Source organism: Erpetoichthys calabaricus, chromosome 8 (assembly GCF_900747795.2).
Source record: "Erpetoichthys calabaricus chromosome 8, fErpCal1.3, whole genome shotgun sequence".
Lineage (NCBI taxonomy): Eukaryota > Metazoa > Chordata > Cladistia > Polypteriformes > Polypteridae > Erpetoichthys > Erpetoichthys calabaricus.
This window is the reverse complement of record NC_041401.2, coordinates 54,778,469-54,803,280: the sequence shown is the minus strand read 5'-3', so window position 1 is coordinate 54,803,280 and position 24,812 is coordinate 54,778,469. Positions and strand designations below refer to the sequence as shown.

General features: G+C 36.1%; 1 protein-coding gene across 5 annotated transcripts in view; it reads right to left on the bottom strand.

Moving 5' to 3' along the window:
- Nucleotides 1-3,634: 3,634 nt before the first annotated feature.
- LOC114655491 (methyl-CpG-binding domain protein 5-like) overlaps nt 3,635-24,812 on the bottom strand; it is a 239,318-nt gene continuing 218,140 nt past the window's right edge. For 4 of the 5 annotated variants that reach the window (XM_051930543.1, XM_028806527.2, XM_051930545.1 and 1 more), the window contains 4 exons: nt 22,249-23,481; nt 9,537-9,649; nt 7,594-7,669; nt 3,635-6,969 (listed from right to left, as the gene is read on the bottom strand). In XM_051930543.1, coding sequence (XP_051786503.1) covers nt 6,898-6,969; nt 7,594-7,669; nt 9,537-9,649; nt 22,249-23,481 — 1,494 coding nt within the window. In that variant the 3' untranslated portion in view covers nt 3,635-6,897. The remainder of the gene's footprint in view (nt 6,970-7,593; nt 7,670-9,536; nt 9,650-22,248; nt 23,482-24,812) is intronic. The other variant, XM_051930544.1, reaches the window with a different exon arrangement.

The window sequence follows — 24,812 nt, the reverse complement described above, 5'->3', positions numbered from 1 at the left end:
TGGGGGTCTGCCAGGACTGAGCTTAAAAATCACTACACTTTTAAAGATTGTAACTCAAATGTAAAACTCTTTTTAGAACAAGAAATGATAGAAATCATATTTCAGCTTGTGTTAGGTCAATCCAAGGCCTTTTCATGTTATAAGTCTGAATGAAAGTTTTAAACCGAAATAAGTGAGCTTCATAATGTTATGCTTACCTTAAAATACATGAAAAAGCAGGTGCACAGACTCAAAATACCTGTTAAATGGTGCTGCTTGGGAGTATGTGAACCTCTTGTGTAGTTATAGATTCCCTTAGTTTTACCACAAAACTGTTAATTAAAATCAGTCTTTCTTTAACGGATATAATAAATAGGTGCATAATTACCAATTCCCTAAGTTGATTAAGAGAAAATCATGCATGTAGTAGAATCAAAAAGAAATTAATGCAGGTGCAAAAAGAACTAAATTCTAAGTTGTACTATTTAAACCAAATAGGTCAAGTCGAATCTGGTACTGTATGTAAATCAGTGGGAATTCACATTAACCAATCAAATGAGATATATTAAGGAAAGAGTCTGGGGGATAAATACAGATAAGACTGTTGGTCAGCTTGGTGTTACCCACACAGGTGAATGAAAACAGGCCATGCCATCAGGAAAAGAGTTCTCACAGCTCTCACCCAGGAAGAGAGTAGGGAGAACACATCAGTCTGGAGAAGGCTATAAAATCAGTAAGATTTGAGATACATCAATCCACTTAATTTATAAATGAAAAACATTTAACATGACAGCAACATGGAGTAGAAGTGGGTGCTTTTTTACAATGTTGCCAAGATCCACAATAAAAATAATTAATCAGGTAAAAGCCTATCCAAACAGAGAATTGAAGACCTCCATTGCTGCATCTCATGTAACTTTGCATGCTTCATGAATATGAAGAATAATGAATTGAAATGACATTTATAGGGAGGCTGGCAGCAAGGTGCTATCAAAAAATAACCAAATTGCCCATCTTTACTTTGACAGAGAACACTGGACAAATCTTGTCAGTTTTTGGAAGACGGGGAGATCAGTTCATGATTGATTTCTGGTCGCAAACAAAATTGGACAACACTCAAAATTGGCTAAAACAGTCAAGCTTTTTGGTGGGATATGTCCACATCATTTAATGAACCTTGAATTCCAATTCCAAATTCATGCTATCAGTCAAGAAGCTGCAGATGGTCCAAAAGTATGTCTTCCAACATGACATGGAGCTAACACAATCACACAAATCTACTAAAGAATGATTCAGGAGAAAAAAGATCTGTGTTTTGGATTAGCCAAGTCAAAGTACTCACATGGTAGGACTTGATGAGGGCAGTTATGCCAGACACTCCTCAAACCACACCCAACTGGCACATAATTCTCAGGAGGAGTGAGCAAAGAGCCCTCAAGACAGGTATCAGTGACTGATTAGTGGCTACAGGAGACATTAGCTTCAAGTAATTGCTACTAATTGAGTCCGCCACAAGCTGTTGATTTGAGGGGTTCACAGGTAGTATAACAAATGTGTATAAAAAAATAAAATATTTTATGGCATCAGTCCAGTTATTATTTTCAAATTTATAAAATTTACATTTCCCCTTCAATATACTGTACTCTCCTGCATCCACACGCTGCTGGAGACGCTTGTTCCATTGCTCTAAGCTGTGTTTAAAGTCTTCTTATTTGAGCATTTTCATGGCAGCCATCGCTACTTGTTTCATGACATCTGTTGATTCAAAATGCTTCCCTTTCAAAATGCTTTTGACTTGTGGAAACAAAAAGAAGTCACATGTTGCCAAGTCGGGTGAGTACGGTGGATGATCCATTACCAGAATATTTTTTTGGTTCGATCAATCCACTCCATAACATCAGAACAAATTGCTGAGCAATTTTCCTTCTGAAGAACAGTGAGAACTTGCAGGACCATTTTTGCACAAACGTTCCACATGTTTATCATCCAAAATGTTCCCACACAGTCATTTTATCAATATTAACCATTTCGCTAATAATTCTTACACTTAGTCAATGGTCACTTTGCACACTTTTTCTCATTTTCTGGACGAAGTCATCAGTCATTGAAGTTTAACAAGAAATTTCAAATTGATTTGTTGTTCAAGTTTGGGTGACAGCATTTTTCCAACGGTAGCAGAAGAAGAAGGCTAACTTAAATGACTGCTGGAGTCAGACTGTCTGAGATATTAAGCTAAAACTGATAAGAGGTGTTGGTTAAGATCTAAGATAAGAGAGCATTGACCATATTGGTCCTCCTCTCCTTACAGCAATAACAACAAGAGCAGTCTGGTTATTATTATTATTATTATTTTTTACACACCTCATATTTGCACACATTAAATATTTTTTCCACATTAACAACTTTTGTTAAATAAAAAATGGCAATATATTATTTTGTTACTATTTGTGTCCTTTATTTGGAATGTCTTTATTAAGAATTGGGGTTTAGAGAAGGATTTTCTATGTTTATTTTAGTTTTATTCAAGAATAATTACCACCTCTTTAGTGTTCACATACTTTCAAGCAGCACTACAGATTGGCCCCATTTGCTTGTCCAGAGGTCTTTTTCTATAAGGACTTTTTTTTTTCAGAAAAAAGTGAGCTGCATAAAAAAAAGATAATTTTTTGGTGTTCAGGTCTAATTTCACTTCTGAAATTCTCCTATCAAGTAGCCCACTATCTGACAACACCGTTCAGTAACTGTAAAATAACACAGAGATTTTTTTGATTTATAACAGTGCTTCCAGTGAAAGAAATGTGTAATATAAAGGCTGGGTTTTTGCAAATTCAAGAGGTAATGTTTCACAAGCACAAAGTTCAGAGTGCATCCAGATTGGAGTACAGAGGGGCACACTTAATAAATGACCAGCAAATAAAGTTACATCCAAAGATGTAACAATGACCCAGTACTTTGCTTCTCCCATCAGAATGCCTTTATGAAGAATCTGAAATCATAATAACGATCAAATTTATTATTTTTAAATTATTAGGTCATCATATATTTTATTTTTTTTCTAGAACTTACTGCCAAATAAGCTTAAAAATTAGTTGAATGAAACAAATGCTTTGTAATAAAATAAGAAAGGAACATATAAATCAGTCTCAAAAAAAAAAATCTGGTATCACATACAAGTTGGATTTCAAGGCACACATCATTATTTTGATAACAAGTCTTAGCAGCTAAAGGAAAAAAGAAATAAATATCAAAGCTGAAATTCCAAGCACACGTGACAGCGTACGCTTATTTTCACATTATAATTTCCTACTCATCTGGGAGTAATGTTTATTAAATTAGTCAAGAGTTTGGTGTTTGCATCAAACAAGGAGTAAAAACAGTGTCATTACATTAATATAAAAAGTAATTCTGAGTTGGAGGAGTTTAATCCTTAACACTTCTGCTTAAATGTTAGTACATCACTAAGTAATTCCAATAATTTCAGTTGCTTAGTTTGGATTTCTCTTTGATAAAGTTATGGTTTACTGAACACTCTTTTGTCTTCCTTCTATGTGTGTGTGTTTTTTCATATTATGCATAAGAGTTTATACAAAGAGATATAAAAAAAAAAAAACAAAAACAAAAAAAAAAAACCAAAAAAACAAATGCCTCCAGAGGGAAAATTTCAAGTATGAGTGACCAGTTTTAATTGTAAAGTAGGTGCAACATTATTAAAATGTTACATCACTGCATGACCTGTAATGCTCACAATATTTACATTAAACTTGATTACACAAAATCATAAAACTCTAAAGGGAAAAAAAACAAACAAATGTAACACCCAAAACAAAAAGAAAAAAAAAATCTTAATGGACTTGGCCTATTCCTAACAATCACATAAATGTTATCAGCAACCAATGAAATCAAGTGCACAAAAATACTTTACAAATTCTACTATTGTAAAGTATATATTGGTGAGAGAACATAAATTCATTTACTTACATGTAGAAGGACACACAATTAAAAATAAAATAAAAAGTCGTGGTCTTACAAAATTAAAAAAAAAAAAGAAAAAAAAAAAAAGAACCACAAAGGTAAGATAAAACTAAAAATAAACACGCATCCATAATGAGTAAAAACACATCTGTAAAGACATACAGATCAAGAAAGATGGACGACGTTAACATTTTAAACATAAAAAACACATCAACATGTGACAAAGACAATGAGAATTTTTAGTACACAAACTTTTCACATGGGCTTGTGACAGGCCTCCATGTCATTGCACAAAGGGCTGAATGAACTTTACCAATGATAACAGATCATTTGTCTCTGAAGTATGCGCCTCTAGATCTTCAAAATCAATATAACTCAACAAATGTTAGCAAATGGACCCACACTTGAACCTTGCTTGAATCTTTTATTTACCTGGAAGTTTCCAAATCAAAAACCTTAAATATAAAGTAAGCATACTGTGCAAGAGAAACCAAAAGGTAAAAATGTGTCTAATAAATATCCTATTGACCATTAAAAGGCAAAAAATGCATCTGAGCAGTTTAAGAGATGGACAGAAGAGTGAATAAAGTTAGTGTAAAAAGTGCATCAGCACTCTGATTTATATGTAGACATATCTTTCACATTAATTTTAAACATAACGTATCTGGGGAAAAATATATAAGTCTTTGGCTTATGGAGATACACCAGTTATCTAAATTCTGTAGCATATCTTAACATTTTTTCTTTAATCTTTTAAACATAAAATATTGCTTTACTTTTATTTTTAAACATCGTCACAGATTTTGTAAATGCAGAGGTTTTAAAGTGTACTCTTCTGAAAGGGCAGACATAAAGGGAATGATAGCTATCTGTAATTAGGTTCAATTTATAAAACTGCATGTAACAGCATATGGAATGTTTTTTGTTTACAATAGATTACTTATAAAATAAGTCTCTACGATATCTCATTAGTTCTCAGGTATTTATGAATCATTTTTTCTTACTAAGGGCACAGAGGAAAAACAGCTTTTATTAGTGGTGTACATAAACAAAAATTTCCATAGGTCGTCCTGTAAGGAAATGAGAATATACGCAAAAATTAGGAAAGAATAACAAAAATTCAAAAGTACAATTACCATATTTTTGATTAACTGTTTCTATGTTTATGTCTTTGACTTATTAATTTCATTTTCGATTTTTGTGCAAACGCATTAATTCTATATGAGCTAACACTTGTAACCATACAACATGAGGGACAAGTGTGTCAATGCTGGATAAAGTGAGCACAACTCTCTCCTGCGCATTTCCAAAAATGCTAATGTTGATTCATGAAGAAGGCACCATGGCAAAGTGTGAAGAATAACAAAAATCAAATTGCCAAAAGTCATTTCTTTGCAGTACTGATGAGGGAAAAGGAATCTAGGAAGCAGACTTGACGGATTTCTTTAAACATAGTCAAGTCAGACTATCATTTGCTGCTGTTTGCAAGTAATATGAATTATGAATTTTAACATTTAACACACAATAAAAAAAAAAAAGAAGGGATCAAAAGAAATTAGCTTGCAGAACAGCTTGAGAATAGCTTTTGTATGCAGCCATTAAGTAAAATATATAAATATTAGATTATGTGTTCAAGAAAAACGGCTTACTTGTCAAAGACATATTATTAACAGTTTAGGCCACTTTTTTGTTAAATAATATTAACATTATTTCCAAACATAAAAATGAGTCACATAATTTAATTTCACGATAAAACAACTATTTCATAATTTATAAAAAAAAACTCATTATGGCTTTTTAAGTAAAAAAAAAAAAAGCCATTTATTTGTGGCAGAGACAAAAATGCAAAACGATTCATAAAAATTGATTTGATTGAGGCTTCCATTAATTAAAAGCAACAGTATAATTTTATGTGGTTGATATCTTGATAGTTTTTCTGAGTAATTATTTAAAAAATGCAATATCACTCTTTCTACCCTTCTTTAAACATCTCTTGATCCTCATGATTAAAATATTGGTTCAATACTTTATTTGCATTGAGATCCTGTAATACACAGCTGTTCCAGCCTCAGTATACACCATGTAGTATGAAGATGTGTTTTGGTGCAATTCAAAGTATAAACATGAATAACTACAAATCTTACAAGTCCAGTGATGAATCAAAAATATATGTATATGACAATAATTCTTTAAATATTTTGTCAAATAGCTGTATTATTAGCCATATGAATATTATCTTTCTATTAATTTAAGAAACTGGGTCTTTGTTACAACAACCTGGAAACACATGCCATTGGTAAAGTTCATCCCATTCAGACATACAAAAATGAACACTTACGGGTGAAAAGTGTTAGCCATAATCAAGGGATTACATAATCATGCCTCTTCCTCTGCTGTTTAATACAAAAACAGCATTTTTCTTTTTTTTTTTTTTTTTTTTTTTAAACATAATCATATAAAAGCTTTAGGCTGATTTTTTTTATTTCCTGTTTACACTGGTAGTCATTTGACTGTGTACTGAATAAAAACCAAAGAAATTTGTACACTTTTTGTACAATAAAAGATAAAATGTGCATTAAGTACGCTTGTACATGACAATATAGTACAGTATTTACATTATCTCTGAATATCACCATGAAATTCTGCATTATCTATATACATATTGAAAAGGTATCAGAAATATTTGGACTGTCTTATTATTCCTTTTATGCAGGACTTTTTTTTAGTATTCTACAAAAAAATAGTTCTTCAGCAAGCTGTAGACAAATTGTAAGCATGATCGAATAAATTTTCCCCTTTTGCAGCATTTTCTGCTGTCCTTTCTGACTGGCTGAAAAAATACTGTACCACGGTTTAAATGTAGCACCCTGTGGTGTTAATGTTTAAGACTCTCTATATACACAGTTCCATTGATAGATACTGGACTGCAGATGAAGGCATTCAGTGTTATCTGGAGATCTTCCTTCTTTTGGGTTTGGGTGGTTTGACTTGTCTTTCTCTCTGTGGAATTGCGTGAACCTGCATAGAAAAAAATACACTTAACAATCACTGACACCAAAATGTATTGGTAATATAATTTAAGTACACTGGATGTTAACATGACCATTTAAATGACAGTGTAGTCATTTTCTAATCTAAGTATTTAGTCACCTTTCCAAAAATATCTTCTGTACAAATGTCCAAATACATAAGCATGTTTCTTGTCTGCTTCCGCCCTAAAACAATGCCCATCCTCTACAACCAGAGCTGGCTTATTACATCACTGTTAACTATCAGAGCACTTCCAATTAAATTCCTACTTCAAATAAATCAGTAGATTTGGTACCATGCTTTGTATACATGTAATATTTTATATTATAATTCATTGTATCATTTACCCAACACTATGGTCAATGGAAGAAATGAAATTTGAAGTCTTACAATCTGCATTATTTTAATGTCAAGATGCTTACTTAAAACTCAAACTTCACATATAATATAAAAACAAAAAAGATGTTTCCTCAGAAAATGTAGTAATCACCATCTTACAACAAAGTGCTTACAAAAGGAAGAAATATTTTAAATTATTAAGAAAAAGGCTTTGTAATCAAATAATATACAAAGCATACTGGATTAAAATATCATTTTGAAGTAGATACTTACATTGCCTGACATTTTGTCTAACTCACTCATGGCCTCGTGTATAGCAGCTTCTAAATGATTATTTAACTTTCCACTTCTAGAAAAGAGAAAATACCAAACAAAACACCTTATCAACGCATTTCTAATCAATAACAAAACCTATTATCAAATGTTTCTAAATATAATGTAATTTGGGGAGTAACAATATGACTGTAGCTGAAGCATTGTCATGTGCTACATTTTTAAAAAAGTAATACGTTATATAATTTGGTTTTGTTTTCACAATGCTGACTTTTTTTTACAAAATTAGGTAATGGATATATTAATTGCTTCTTAGACATATTGATTCATAATCAGAAAGTAAAGCCAAATATCAAAGACGTTATAAGAGATAAGAGGCATTTTCAGCAGTTTATAAAAATAAGAAGTTAAAAAAAAGAACAAAAAGAAAGAAAATAGCATTAATATACCAGAATAAAAATAAACAACTAACTTACTAATGACCACTAAATCACTTGTATCAGTAACTATGCAAATAGTTGATGCTTAGTGTACAAATTACAAAACATCCTTAAACCCCTTTAGTCATTGCTACAGCACTTGGCACAAGGAAGGAAACAGCCCTGCAGAGGAATGCCAGTCCACTGCAGGGCATTGCAGAAATAATCAATGTTTTAAGAAACACCTACTTTACCTTTCAAGCTTGTAATGGAAAAACACCTAGGTGAGGACAAATCCCCCCCCCCCCCCCCCCAATAAGTGACAATTTATGATTTTGTTTGTTATATCACATTATACGAAAGAACAGCACAATTAATTTCATACTGTGTCATATAAATAGGAACAGAATAATCTGCAAGAGCCAAAACTTTAGTAGATAGAGAATAATTGGCACCTTCACTAGTATACGAGCTGGAACAGTTGGTTTGCACCATTAATATTTATATTTTAAGACACTTTGTAAATGGAAAGATTAGAGTGAAATAGTAATACATGATTCTTATAAGAGATTTGAGAATGTATGTATGATCAAGTTATAAGCTGCTCTGTGTGCCTTAAATGAAGCTTTCTTTTAGGCTTTTTTCTCTTCTAGGATATAAAAGCAGTACTACAAAATAATGAACCATTCTCTAAGCATTAAATGTGCTTATATTTGCTTATGACTGAGCACACAGTTCCTATATAAGAACTACAAGCAAAAAAAAAAAAACACACACACTTGGAGGATGGTAAATCCCACCAATGCTCATGTGACACACACACACGCACACACACACACTCACACACACACACACAGTTCACCTACAATGGAAAATTACTTAAGATTCTTATGTGATGAAAGAAGTACATGGAACTGTACTAAAATTACCTCAGATATAGTATTTTGTTTGACATATACAGTATGTAAAGACTTCCCTCCTTCAAATGACAAATCAATATGTAAAGAAAAAAAAACTCTTTGGGATAATATTGGGTTTATTTAATTACATGTCACCAAAAAAATAAATACATTTAACTTAAACACATTTAAATGCAAAGTTTTTTTTCAATAACTTGACATGAGACACAATCTGTATATCCATCTATTTTCAAGACTGTTTATTTAGCTTGGGGATATGGATAACAAAGCTATCCTGGTAACACTTTGTCCAAGACTATAAAAAGTGCAAAACACACCCAGGGCCATGTTCAAACTCACCTATTTAAAAAGTTAACAACCATAATACCCCTCCACCAACAACATGAAATGTGAACATTTAACCATATGGTAACTGGTAGTTAAACTTGCTAACATGGCTATATACAGTATTATGGTAATTAAAAAATGCCTACGATATAAACAAATGACCAGTTATGAAATTAAATGCATTCATTACTTTGACCCATCTTTGCCCAATTCCTTAATTGATAAAAATAATAATAATAATAAAACAGTCATTTATATAAAAAATAGTTATGCTTACTTCCTGTTCCTCTTCCTGTCATGGTTGAAGGCTTCAAGACCTTCATTTAGTGTCTTCAACTTCTCGGGCTCCACCTGAGTGAAGGTATGAACACCAAACCACATTACCCAGACCTGCAATTATTAAACAGGACTTTACTTTGCTGCTAAAACTATATTTACATGTAAGTTTTCAAAATGATTTCATAAGAGGATTTTAAAATACTAAATAATAGTGCAATTGCATTTCTAAACTTAGGGTAACTTAGCTACTCACTTCTTCAATTTTTCTTTCAGTTATTCTGTGTTGAACTTTAGGGAAGACACTTCAAAAAGTACTTCTAAGGGTAAATCTTTCTGATTAAAATTAAACTTAGTTTAGCTAATAAAATTGCATCTTCTTTGGAAAAACTAAATACGTTACAATAATAGTATAACAGTATATATACAGTATAAAAATCTCCATGTCACTGATTAACTCACCGAATGATCTTATTTATGTTTTATTTGCAACAATATATGCAGAAAAATAATCATCAACACTACAAACAGTCAGTCAGTCATTCTCCAGCCTGCTATATCCTATCTACAGGGTCACGGGGGTCTGCTGGAGCCAATCCCACCCAACACAGGGTGCAAGGCAGGAACAAACCCCGGTCAGGGCACCAACCCACAGCATGGCACACACACACACACACACCAGGGACAATTTAGGATCGCCAATGCACCTAACCTGCAGGTCTTTGGACTGTGGGAAGAAACCAGAGCACCAGGAGGAAACCCACACAGACACGGGGAGAACATGCAAACTCCATGCAGGTAGGACCCAGGAAGTGAACCCAGGTCTCCTTACTGCGAGGCAGCAGCGCTACCAATGCGCCACCGTGCTACCCTAACACTACAGTGATTTCAAAAAATTAAAAAATATTTATTAGTACAAAATTATCTCCTATGACAAAGAAATTGTACCACATTGCTTTAAAAATCTAAAATATTTATAGTTCAATTTTTATGTTCCTTATGTAGTAAGATGTGTATTTATTGTATATTATTTTATTATCTGGAAGAATAATAACATCTTTTGATTTCCAGCACTCATCTGCTGTATTCTGTAACTAAAACTGATTATATTACCAATGTCCCTTAAATTATCAGAATTTTCACCATCTCTGTCTATCCTGCACTGTTTTTATTAGTTAATTTATCTGTCGTGCTTCTGCACAGTTAAATTTTAGATTCGCTTAGATTAACAGCTCACATAAAAGTTTCCTGGAAGCAGCAGACATAACTCAACATCAATTGTTTTTTTTTTTTAAAACAGACTACATGAATCAGGTCGTCATGGTAGAGCTGCAAAGAAACCACTACTGAAAGAGACAAATAAAAACAAGAGACTTGTTTTGGGAAAGAAACAACGGAAGGGGACATGAAACCATTTGAAATCTTTCCTTTGGTCTGATAAGTCCCAATGTGAGGTTTTGGTTCCAACATTTATGTCTTTGTGAGACCCAGAGAAGATAAACAGATAACGTTGTCATGTGTGATCCCTTCTGTCAAGCATGGGAGGGAAGGCGTGATGCTTTGTTGGTGACATTGTTGGTGATTATTTTTAGATCTGAACAGTCAGTGACACATCATCCAATCTGATCTGCACTTAATTAGGTAGTCATATATTTTTTTCAACAAGACAATTAGTCAAAACCTCCCGGTTGAGCACTATGGCAAATACAGCGATGGACTGCGGCAAAAGATAACCTGACTTTTATAGTCATCTAAACTAAACCCACTAGAAGTAGTTTAGGATTAGCTGGACTGGAGGTTGAAGAAAAAACAGCCAGGTGGTCACCTCATGAACATAGATGAGAGAATGCCAAGACTGTACAAATCTGAAATTAGGGCAAAAAACAGCTAATTTGACAAATTTAAAATATATGATAGTTTTCATTTATTTAACAATTTTGTTGGTCACTGCACTTTCACATACTGTAAGTGTTATGGATATTTCATAGTTTTGATGCCTCCCACTATTTTACAAAATGCAAAAAACAAATAAAAAGTGATGTGCTTGCTTTTACGTTTTTTTTTATCCTTTAAGTCTTACAGTTCTTTTTTCTTAATGTTACCAACAGTTACACCCATTTCTTCTTTTTCCCAGGAGCAAACATAATTGAAAAGATACTAAGTGTATTAGCAAGGACATGTTCTCTATATTTCATGAGGACAGCAACAGGTTGTGATGATTAGTGCTAATGTCTCACCAGCCTGGTCTCTGTATGTGTCAAGTTAGCATATTCTCCCATCAGGGCTGTTTCTAGCTTTTTTGGGGGCCTATCCAAGATTTTATTTTCTCCCTTTGTGGATCTCTAGCTGCAAATATGCAAACCGTATCACAGACCTTCTCTTCCATATATAGTGAGTGTGTTTAATGGGGGGGTTGGGTAATGAGGTGGGTTTAGGAGGGTGTTGGTTGGAAAGTTTTATTTATTATGAGGATGTTCTTCTTCTTAAGTTTACATACGCTGGGTTCATGTCCAAATGTCTGTTAATGGCGTTTTCGTTTGATAGCCAAGATTCAGCCTGCTCTCTGGCACTCTTAGTATTGGCCTTAAATTAAAAATAACCAGCATATGCAAACTTAACAATAAGAACATCCTCATAATAAATAAAACTTTACGACCAACACCCTCCTAACCTCACCTCATTACCCAAACACACACACTCATATATATCATCATAATTAAAAATCTGTTTTGCATGCTCACCATATTTAGATTAACTTAGTGGCCTATCCCAATAATATAACTGAAAAAAAACATAATTCTCTGATTTTCATAATTTAATTGATTTTTATTATCATTTTAATAATCAATATATTCAAATAACAAATTATACAAAAATTCATGTGAGCACGCTTACCTCTACATGTTTTTTAAGATTGGAGGGTGAATTTTGAATGTTATCACCTTGTGCTTTTATGGCTGGCACAAAAGGCAATGCATTCACCAAGGCTCATTTTTGTCCCAACTAATTGTAGCGGGCATATTTTCTGACCTACTTGTGTCTCTGATTTCATTAATAAGTCCAGTGTTGCTTGACACTGGTTTGACCATATCTTCACTGTTTAAACCACCACAGTTGCTGCCGGGTGCTGTTCCCTTTGCTTCTTTCCCACATGCTTAATGTTTTGTATGCAAAGAAATCAAAGATGTAAAATGCGCAAATAAATAAATAATGGGATAGTCCATCAATTTCGCATGTATATGCAAATAATTTAATAAAATTATCTGACCTAGATTCCCACTTTTCAGAATCAGTAACTGGTTGGCAAGATAGTAAGTTATGGATGGTTTTTTTTATTGTACAGAGCACAGATTTTTTTCCTTTGAAATGTAGTGAGTTAAAGTAAAATAACAAATAACTCAAACAAATAAAATACTCAAATAAAGATACAGATAGCCTACATGAAATTTCTACTTGCAAACAGTAGCGAAGTTGTTTTACTTTGTTAATTCCCAAATTGGATCCATTGCAACATCATTAACAAATGCTTTACCTTTATTCTGTGCAAATTTTTCTTCAAGTTTCTTGTTTTTCAGTACCAGAAGGATAAGTCCATCTTAGGTATCAATGTGGTTTTTGCTACTGTTTATTTTCCTCCTCATGTGATGTGCGGCTGTCAGCGAGTCATCCCATACCTGTCAATATCACTCACAGCATGACATGACTGCCTAGAATAATTGATTTTTAAATGATTACAGTAATCCCTCGCTATATCGCGCTTCGCCTTTCGTGGCTTCACTCTATCGTGGATTTTATATGTAAGCATTTTTAAATATATATCGCAGATTTTTTGCTGGTTCGCGGATTTCTGCGGACAATGGGTCTTTTAATTTCTGGTACATGCTTCCTCAGTTGGTTTGCCCAGTTGATTTCATACAAGGGACGCTATTGGCAGATGGGTGAGAAGCTACCCAACTTACTTTTCTCTCTCTCTCTCTTGCTCTGACATTCTCTGCTCCTGACGGAGGGGGTGTGAGCAGGGGGGCTGTTCGCACACCTAGACGATACGGACGCTCGTCTAAAAATGCTGAAAGATTACCTTCACGTTGCTCCCTTCTGTGCAGCTGCTTCGTGAAGCGACATGCTGCACGGTGCTTCGCATACTTAAAAGCTCGAAGGGCACGTATTGATTTTTGATTGTTTGTTTTTATCTGTCTCTCTCTCTCTCTCTTTCTCTGACATTCTCTGCTCCTGATGGAGGGAGTGTGAGCAGCTGCCTTCATTGCAACTGCTTTGAGCCGCGGTGCTTCGCATAGTTAAATGGCAAACAGCCCTATTGATTTGTTTGCTTTTCTCTCTCTCTCTGACATTCTCTGCTCCTGACGCGCACTCCTTTGAACAGGAAGATATGCTTGCATTCTTTTAATTGTGAGACGGAACTGTCATCTCTGTCTTGTCATGGAGCACAGTTTAAACTTTTGAAAAAGAGACAAATGTTTGTTTGCAGTGTTTGAATAAAGTTCCTGTCTCTCTACAACTTCCTGTGTTTCTGTGCAAATCTGTGACCCAAGCATGACAATATAAAAAAAACCATATAAACATATGGTTTCTACTTCGCGGATTTTCACCGTTCGCGGGGGGTTCTGGAACGCAACCCCCGCGATCGAGGAGGGATTACTCTACTCCACAAACACAAGCCAAAGCTTCCCTATCATTTCAGCTTAGTTTTGTTTATAGCTGATATTTAATTTTTCAGAATATAAGTGCTTCATTAAACACATGTTTGGGCTTAGCTGGCTACAAACAGACAGGTAATGTTAATACTCCCCAAATCCACTGAGGCTGAACTTGCAGCATGGGGGAACTCTAGTGGCTTCGGGAGCCCTATGCATCTGCATAGTCCACATATAGCAAGAAACGGCTCTGTTTTCCATACATTGTTATGGCTTTTCTGCTGGGTGCTCCAGTTCTTCCTCCCACTTACTAAAAAGGAACATATTTGGTTAACTCGAGCTTCAAGCTGGTCTTGTGTGAATAATCACGGTTGTTTGTGTAAGTATGTCCTGTGACTGCCTGGTGCATTTCTATCTGCAGGTTTCTGCTCTGCTTCCAAAGATGCCATATAACTGGTCCTCCTGTTAGCTTGAAGCACCAGGAAAGAAGACTTCGACCAAATTACATATTTCAAAATCCTACAATGCCCTGGAACTATTTTCTTTATTTTTTAATGAGATGAGTGTCAAACCCATTCATCAGTGGCCTGTTTGCAACCAAAGAACCACATTTGGTTAAATATTTCTTGGTTGGTGAAGCATTTTTAATAAACCTGTGAAAAACACAGCAGGATTCTTGTTCCTAATATACTCATGCATTAGTTATTCACCTCTATGCTATGTTCAAAACAAACGAAATGTTCCATCATATCCATTTTCCATATGAACTATGCACAAAACATAGTCACTCACTGAGAAGTCAATTACATATGTAGGTATACATGATAAACTGGCCACACTGTGTAGTTTACACATTTGCTGGGAGCAACACATAAACTGAACATAAAATAAATAAACAAAACATATTTTACACAAGAGACAGTGAACAAAACTTAAGCAAAAATATACACAGAAAGCAATAACCAACTTTAGGTTAATAATCTACTGTCCCTTACAGAATTCATTTGATATCAGGTACACTTAGTCGCATCACAAACAATTAGTTTCAAGCAAATAATCATTCCACTGTACCTTTGTGCTCGTCACAATAAACTAATCTTAGACCTTCCACTAGGTGGAGCATTTATACAGTCATTTGATTAGGCAAGAACATAACATGATATATACTGTAGTCTACAAAGGATCCAAACTTTTATCAGCATTTAACTAAACCAATAAAATAAAATCATTTCTGCAAACTGCGGCTATAGCTCCAATAAAATATGCCTTTCTTATATAAGAAAAGATAATAAAATAAAATTTACTATAAAAAACTTGCAAAACCTGAGAGATACAGTGGATATAAAATCTTTATTGAAATTTAAACTTCTGTTGATGCAAGACCTTTGAACAAAATAAATCAGTTCTCTTAGAGAACTTCCTAATTTTTCTATAGGATTAAAGTCTAGGCTCTGACAGGGTCATTTCAGGACACCAATTTGTTAAAGCAAGCAAATACCTTCTCTATCCTGACCAGAGTCTTGTACCTGCTGAAACTGCCCTATTGTATGTTACCACCACCAAGCTTGGCAGTGAGTGACAGGTTTTGCACCAAACATGTCTCCTGTATTAGATTACAAAAAGTTCATCACATCATTTTGGAATCTGATTTTTTTTTTTTTGTAATAAATATCAGGCTTGAGTGTGCTACTTTTGTGAGAAATTGTTAACATATTGCCAAAGTATCTCACAGCACTGCGGTGGGCTGGAGCCCTTTGCCCGGGGTTTGTTTCCTGCCTTGCACCCTGTGTTGGCTGGGATTGGCTCCAGCAGACCCCCGTGACCCTGTAGTTAGGATAATGGATGGATGGATATCTCACAGCACAGCACTGTGTGGTATATGTAAAACAGCTGTAAAAAGCAGGGAGCTAAGTTAATGCCATAGATTTCTGCAGCTCTATAAGAATGCCACTGGCCTTTTGGTGGTCTATCTAATAACCTTTCTCCTTGTCCTATAATCAATTTTGGAACAATGTCCTGATTAGTGTTACAAAATACATGTAACGCATCTTACATTTTCTGCCCGTCTCCCGAGATGTATGTTTCACCAGGAAGAATCTGTGGGCATTCAATTAGGTCTTTGTGGACCTTTATTATCTCTAGAGTATGCAGAGGAAAATCCTACATGAACAGCTTACTTTTTAGGGTTAATCACAGTAACATCTACTCATGTCAGGTTAAAGTAGTATGATTGGTTAAAGCTACACAACCTTAAAATCCCTGTGTTAAAGACTGTGCACACCTATGCAACCAAGGCAGCAAATTTTTAAAATTACTTTGAATTTGTTTCATTCTTCAACCCACCCACAGTCAAAAGGGGACAGAGAACTGGGCCATCAATGGCCCCACTCACATACATGCCCATATCCACATTCACATTCACAGACAATGGACTCGTTTTGCTAAAACTATCCATTGGATTTATTGGTGGTTGCTGGCAACAAGTAAAAAGTATAAAACTGAGATGGTTTTGGTGGGACTTTGGCCTTTCATTCAACATAATGTTCAGTTTCAGTAAACTGTACCGCTTTTTGATATGTATTTGATATGTACTATAAGTTATTTCCGTTTTTCCTGTCTTCCTGTTCAATTTGTAGTACATAAAAAAATCAAACAACATTTGGTGAAATGTGAACACTTTAGCAAAGTTAAAAATGTATGTAATAGCCACCTTTTCATCCACTAGTTCTGAAGGTCCCTACAGTTTTACTGTCTACCACACTACTTTATACTTTATTCCAAGTGTCTATGGTTCAGTGTATAAATAAAAACTTCCTAATATTGTGAAAAATTTACCCTCAACATGTTTCCAACTGTGTCCCTGTGTTCTTGATGAACTCGTTTCAAAATAGCAGTCTCAATCCACTGTACTAACTCCCTTCATAATTTTAAACAATCATGTCACTTCTTAATCTTCTTTTGCTTAAACTGAAAAGTAGCCCTGGAATGAGCTTATAGTAGTTGCTCTTCTCTGGATTTTTCTAGTGCTGCTATGTCCTTTTTGTAGCCTGGAGACCAAAACTGCACACAGTACTCCAGACGAGGCCTCACCAGTGTGTTATAAAGATTGAGAGTAACCTCCTTGGACTTGTACTCTACACACCATGCTATATAACTGAACATTACATTAATGTCTACTGAACAATGCCCGGAAGTTGATGGTGTAGAGTCCACTACTCCTCCTAAATCTTTCTCATAAGGTGCACTCTTGATTTTTAGACCTCCCACTTTGTATTCAAACCTAACATTTTACTTCCTATGTGTAATACTTTACATTTACTGACATTAAACTTCATCTGCCACAAATCTGCCCAAGCCTGTATGCTGTCCGAGTCTCTCTGTAATGATTTAATGGATTCCAATGATTTAATGGATCTGCCAATACACCTATTTTGGTATCATTTGCAAAATTAACCAGCTTTTTACTTATATTCCTATCCAAATCATTTATATATTAAAAATAGCAGTGGCCCTAGTACAGAACACCACTCTTAAAATGAGCCAGTTCTGATGAGGTTCCTTGCACTATCACCCTCTGCTTCCTGTGTCTAAGCCAATTCTACACCCATCTAAAAATATCACCCTGAAATAACACTTCTTTTAGTTTGATGCCCAACCTCTCCTTATCAAATGCTTTCTGAAAGTCAAGATTAATATTATATGCTCCACTTTGGTCATAACCTTTTGTTGCTTCCTCACAGAATTCCAGCATGTTAGTAAAACATGACCTCCCTCTTCTGAGCCCATGCTGACTGTTCAGAAAAACTCCTGTACTTGCCATGTGCTACTCAATCTTATCCTTAATAATTCCTTTTATTAATTTTCCTGTGATGTACGTTGGCCTATATTTGCTTGGATCTGCCCAGTCACCCTTTTTATATAACGGGATAATATTTGCCATTTTCCAGGCCTTCGGAATTTCCCCAGTGTGGAGTGATTTCCTAAAAACATACATCTAGGGTTTATATATGTACTTTCTAACCTCCTTAAGAACTCAATAGGTAAGTATTATCTGGTCTTGGAGATTTGTTTTGTTTAATCATGTTGTGGGGTGCTTTGCTGCAGGAGGGACTGATGCACTTCACTAAATAGATAGCATCATGAGAAAGAAAAATTATGTAGAAGTACTGCAGCAACATCTCAAGAACTCAACAAGGAAGTTGAAGCTCAGTCTTCCAAACAGATAATGACTCCAAGCATACCTCCAAAGTTGAGGCAAAATTGCTGAAGGACAACCAGGTCAAGATATTGGAGTGGCCATCACAAAACCCTGACCTCAATTCAACTGAAAATTTTTGGGTAGAACTGAAAATGCATGTGTGAGCAAGGAGGCCTACAAACCTGTGCCAGTTATATCACTTCTGCCTAGAGGAATGAGGCAAAATTCCAGCAACTTACTGTAAGAAGCTTGTGAAACAACACCCAAAATGTTTGACTCAAATAAAGGCAATGCTACAAAATATTAAAAAAGTGTATGCAAACTTGTGACCCACTGTAATTGTGATATAGCCAATAAAAAAATTGAAATAATCTGTCTGTGAACATTGTTGGAAAAAATTACTTTTGCCCCGCACAAAGTAGATGTCTTGAACAATATGCCAAATTTATAGTTTGTTAGTATAAAATCTGTGGAAAGGTTATAAAGTGAGTAATAAAGAATTCATCCTAAGTATATGTAAACTTCTGACTTCAACTTTACTTTCGTAAGAAAATGCCAGGAAAAGGTAAGAATAAATAGTAAGCTTAAAAATGCATGCTTCCCCCAGTGTCAACACTGTGTATGGTGGGGATGGTGCGCTGCTGACCTCGACTCAGGACGTTGTGGGTCGGTGGGGGAGTACTTCGAAGACCTCCTCAATCCCACTAACATGCCTTCCAATGAGGAAGCAGAGCCTGGGGACTCGGAGGTGGGCTCCCCCATCTCTGGGACTGAGGTCACCGAGGTGGTCAAAAAACTCCTTGGTGGCAGGGCACCGGGGGTGGATGAGATACACCCGGAGTTCCTCAAGGCTCTGGATGTTGTAGGGCTGTCTTGGTTGACACGTCTCTGCAACATCGCATGGACATCAGGGACAGTGCCTCTGGATTGGCAGACTGGGGTGGTGGTCCCCCTCTTTAAGAAGGGGGACCGGAGGGTGTGTTCCAACTACAGAGGGATCACACTCCTCAGCCTCCCTGAAAAAGTCTATTCGGGGGTTCTGGAGAGGAGGGTCCGTCGGATAATCGAACCTCGGATTCAGGAGGAACAGTGTGGTTTTCGTCCTGGTCGCGGAACACTGGACCAGCTCTACACCCTTAGCAGGGTCCTGGAGGGTGCATGGGAGTTCGCCCAACCAGTCTACATGTGTTCTGTGGACTTGGAAAAGGCGTTCGACCGTGTCCCTCGGGGAATCCTGTGGGGGGTGCTCCGAGAGTATGGGGTACCGGACCCCCTGATAAGAGCTGTTCGGTCCCTGTACGATCGGTGTCAGAGCTTGGTCCGCATTGCCGGCAGTAAGTCGAACCCGTTTCCAGTGAGAGTTGGACTCCGCCAGGGCTGCCCTTTGTCACCGATTTTATGGACAGAATTTCTAGGCGCAGCCAGGGTGTTGAGGGGGTCCGGCTTGGTGGACTCAGGATTGGGTCACTGCTTTTTGCAGATGATGTTGTCCTATTTGCTTCATCAGGCCGTGATCTTCAGCTCTCTCTGGATCGATTCGCAGCTGAGTGTGAAGCGGCTGGGATGGGAATCAGCACCTCCAAATCCGAGACCATGGTCCTCAGCCGGAAAAGGGTGGAGTGCCCTCTCAGGGTTGGGAGCGAGATCCTGCCCCAAGTGGAGGAGTTCAAGTATCTTGGGGTCTTGTTGACGAGTGAGGGAAGAATGGAGCGTGAGATCGACAGGCGGATCAGTGTGGCGTCCGCAGTGATGCGGGCTCTGCATCGGTCTGTCGTGGTGAGAAAGGAGCTGAGCCATAAGGCAAAGCTCTCAATTTACCAGTCGATCTATGTTCCTACCCTCACATATGGTCATGAGCTATGGGTAGTGACCAAAAGAACGAGATCGCGAATACAAGTGGATGAAATGAGTTTTCTCCGCAGGGTGTCTGGGCTTTCCCTTAAAGATAGGGTGAGAAGCTAAATCATCCGGGAGGGGCTCAGAGTAGAGCCGCTGCTCCTCCGCATCGAGAGGAGTCAGATGAGGTGGCTCAAGCATCTGATCAGGATGCCTCCTGGACAACTCCCTGGTGAGGTATTCTGGGCACGTCCAACCGGGAGGAGACCCCGGGGAAGACCCAGGACACGCTGGAGGGACTATGTCTCCCAGCTGGCCTGGGAACGCCTTGGGATTCCCCCGGAAGAGCTAGAAGAAGTGGCCGGGGAGAGGGAAGTCTGGGCATCTCTGCTCAAGCTGCTGCCCCCGCGACCCGACCTCGGAAAAGCGGAAGAGGATGGATGGATGAAAAATGCATGCATTTTTTTTAGATATATAGAACAATGCATCCTGAAATTTTCCCAAAAATGTACTGAAGCACCTATCCTGCCGAACATTAGGAAGAACAGACTGAAGGCCATCTATAAAAACAAAACACATAGTATAGATTACACTCACACACACACACTAAAATGTGACATTAATGATTTATATTTAGTCAGTGTCAAGCCAGATAGTCTCTCCAAACCAATAGCCTCACAGAACTACACAGACAGTTTTGTATTTAACACTACTCATTTTCTGACACAGGTCGGCTTTTTCTGCTGCTCTAACATATGTTGTTTACAGTGAACGTCTGCAAGTTTACTTCATGCAGTATGCAATGGTATTATGGCTTCAGTGCCAAGAAGCAAGTCAAGTTCTCATTTGGCTTGATGCACCTAGTCTATTAGGTTTGGACTGTCTATATTGTCTTTATTCTTGATTCTTCCCAATCCATAGAAGATACTCTCAGAGTAAAAGGTGATGCAAACATTTTAAAAGATTAATATACATTTTGCATTATGGTTACCAGTGAAAAGTTTCAATTGAAAATGGTGTTAAGCTCTACAAAGTTGTTATTGTTACGACAGAGTATTTTTAATAACAGAAGAACCCTCAGGGTACATGTGTTTTACTAAGCTATGCTCAACAACAAAAATTCATTTGTAAACTCTTTCAGTGAATTCAATGCTGAAGGTACAGGAAGGCACACTGATATCACCTTTATATGGAAAGCCATTACATCTCTGGTTGTACAATGTCACAGTCAAAAAGCCAATCATATACTGGGGCATTAAAAAAGCAGTGTTTATATATCTGACAGCTGGAGAAGGAAATCTAAGTGACCACAGGGACAACATGGAAACACAAAATATTCAGTGTCTTTACACCATTATTTTTTACTGCTGCTTTGCCACCTTAGGTACTGCAACAAGTTATACACTTTTTTATAATGACATAGTTTAAATTACACAATGAAAGAAACTGATAATTATCTTAAATTTTTCAGACTGTACAAGCTTACTGTTATAATTATATTTTCACTAATGTCTTAACTTTCCAGTCATTTATAAAGACAAATGACATTGCAAAGCAACTGAAAAATAATCCTAACAAAGTCTTAGTAAAACATTTTATTTTGTTAAAGTTCTATGCTTGTCTATATGCAATGATTATTCAGTGCAATTTGTATTTATAAAAAGGTAACTCTAATATGTTTAATACCCATGAGATGTATTTTTTCTATAGAAAACCTGGAACAAAAATATTTTAATTGTTGATCTTACAAGTGCCAACTTCCTTTTCTAACTCATGATTCTGTCTTTTTGTGCACATTACACATCTGAATTTTTAGTTTGTTTTTACTTAATGACTTCATTAAGTATGTTTAATTAAAATTTGAAAATGTTTCAAGAAGATTTTTTTTCCAACATTAACACGTCTTTTTCATTCATGTTGACATTCCCAAACGACTCTGAAAATTAAAAATATTAAAATGCTAAAGTACTATGAATACATCTGTACACATATCTCAAATATTATACATATATTCATACTGCACGTACCTTGCCTTCCTCTGTATTTTGTACAGAAGAATGATCCACCTCATCTTCTCTCACGAGTTTACCAGGCCATGAAGGGAAACCTTTAATCTGTCCCCAAACCAGGTCACCTACATTAAACGTCCTTGATCTGTAATGCATCATTTCATTTGATGAAGGAGAGTCGGGGTTTCTCAGATCCTCTTCACTGCTAATGCTTTTAGTGTCTGAAGGACTTGGGGCACACCCATTGATGCTCTCAGTGCTAAAATCTCCATTGTAATGAATGTAATCCTTGACAAGAGATCCTTCCAAGCTGGTAGATGAGCTGGGAGACTGCTCCTCTGTTGCAAGGTCCTGCTTGTGTGTAGTTAACAAGTCTCCACAACCTCTGCCATGCTGAGATCTTTTACCATTAATATGTGTACAACTTTCAACTGTGTTCTCGAGACGTTCTTTAAAATTGACTATAGTCCTTTTGCAGTTGTTAAACCTGAAGTTATCTTCAAGGAACCGATTTTCGTTTGGCATTAATACTGAGTGATGGATTGTTTGCTGTTGTTGCTTAAGTTCAGCTGGCATTGGTAGCATTGTGGAGATGTTGCTTGGCCTTTCTGCATAAGGGCTGCTATGTAATAGGGCTGATCTTTCTAAAATTTCTTCGCATTTCCAAGGATGTCCATCCACATGTGAACCTAGGTCTCCCTCCCACTGTTTTCTAGGTGTATTGCGTTCTGGAGATTTAAAGTACTCACTATAAGCTTCCCCAGCCTCTGGGGTGCTTTTGCCCTGTTCAGAATTTTTACGTATTCTAGAAGATTTGGAGTTTCTGGAACGGCTTTCAATTTCCTGTCCAGAAGGTATCCTGCCATGAATCACTGCATTTACAGCTTGAGAAAGGTTGACTGGATCTCCAATGGAGGCAGTAAAGGCACTCATTGCACTAAGAGCAGGAATTGGACTCATCTGTGTAGTGCTGCTCACAGATGTTGTAATTACTACTTGCATGCCTTTGCTGGCAGCATCCACAACAGCTTTGTAAATAGCATCCACAGAGGAACCATTACCAGGACCAACTCCTGGAAGGGTTTCCCTAGGTTGTTGGCTTATACATTGCTCTGTCCTCTGAGGTTGCACTTCACAAGGGCCATCACTGTATACTGGAAGAATAGTGTTAGAATTCTCAGTGAGAGATGGAATTCGAGGTGGAACATTCATCAGCTTATTTGGAATCCCAATATCATCTGGTAAACTGGCCTAAAGAAAAGAAATAATGGATATCCAGAGTTATACAACAAAAACTATATTCACAATTTAAATAGTACAACTAACTAAAAAATGCAGTTAAAATATTGCTCAAAAATATTTATAACTGTTACTGAGAAAAATGGATTTGGATTTAAGAAAAAAAATAATTCTCATATGTAAAAATTAAAATAATAATACAAAATGTTACAGTGGAGGCAAATTTTTTGAGCAAATAAACCATTTGTTAATAAATACCTAATATCCTTTTTTGAAAACTACTATGAAATTCAGATTGGAAGAGTATTACTTTACCTGAGTTGGATGCATTTGTACAGGGAACATACTGACATTTCAGATTATTTTGAAATGTCTCATTTCATGTCTGAGAAATGTAAGAATTATATTTTGGTCATCTTTATTATTTGAACCAAATATAAATTTGATTTTAATATATTATATATATTTGTCATTTGCAAAATACTGTTATTCTTGGACTACTGTTATCCATTACACATGTGAAAATGTCTAATCCAGTAGTAATGAAACTCTGCCCTGGGGAACCCATGTGACTGTAGGTTTTTATTTCAACCAGTTTACAAGCAGCGAGTCATTTTACTTCTAATTGATCTCTGGAAAGTATCTGGTCTTTTTCCACTTTCTTATTCAGTATTCAAAACAGAAGTGTGATTTGTACTTTTGCTATAGCTTTTGATGTTTAACTCTCTTGTATTGGCTTCGTTATAATTTGCTCTTCTTTTTGTGTAGTGTGTTGCCTTAACTGTATCCTAATAATGACAGTTAACAATGAGCACATCAGACACTTGGGTAAACAACACTGAATGCGGAAATCGGCAGATATTTCAGTGTCAGACATAGTAATGTGCTCATTAGTAAATAACACATTAAATAACCAGAATACCTGAAAAAGAACAATGGAAAGCATAACAATGATGAAAACCTTGAAAAATTAAAAAAAAACACTAAATTATCCCCTTGCAACATAAATATTTCCTTGGTATGTTCTAATAAAAATGACAAAGCTTACTTGTGTAATTTTTACCTTGACCTCAAAACACGGAAAATAGGAAATAACAATTTAATTTCTAGCTTGACCTCAAAACACAGAAACAGGGAAATGACAACTTGCTTAATTAGATGTCCAATTTAGAACAGAATTGTTTGGAATAAAAACCTGCTGGGACATGGGGTCCTCAGGACTGAGTTAGAGAACTGCTGGTCTAATCTATGCATTAATAACATCTAAGATGGACTATACAGTATGAGATGGTATGTAAGCTGTCCCCTGGTTGCTTATCAATATGTGTGAGCTGTGAACATCA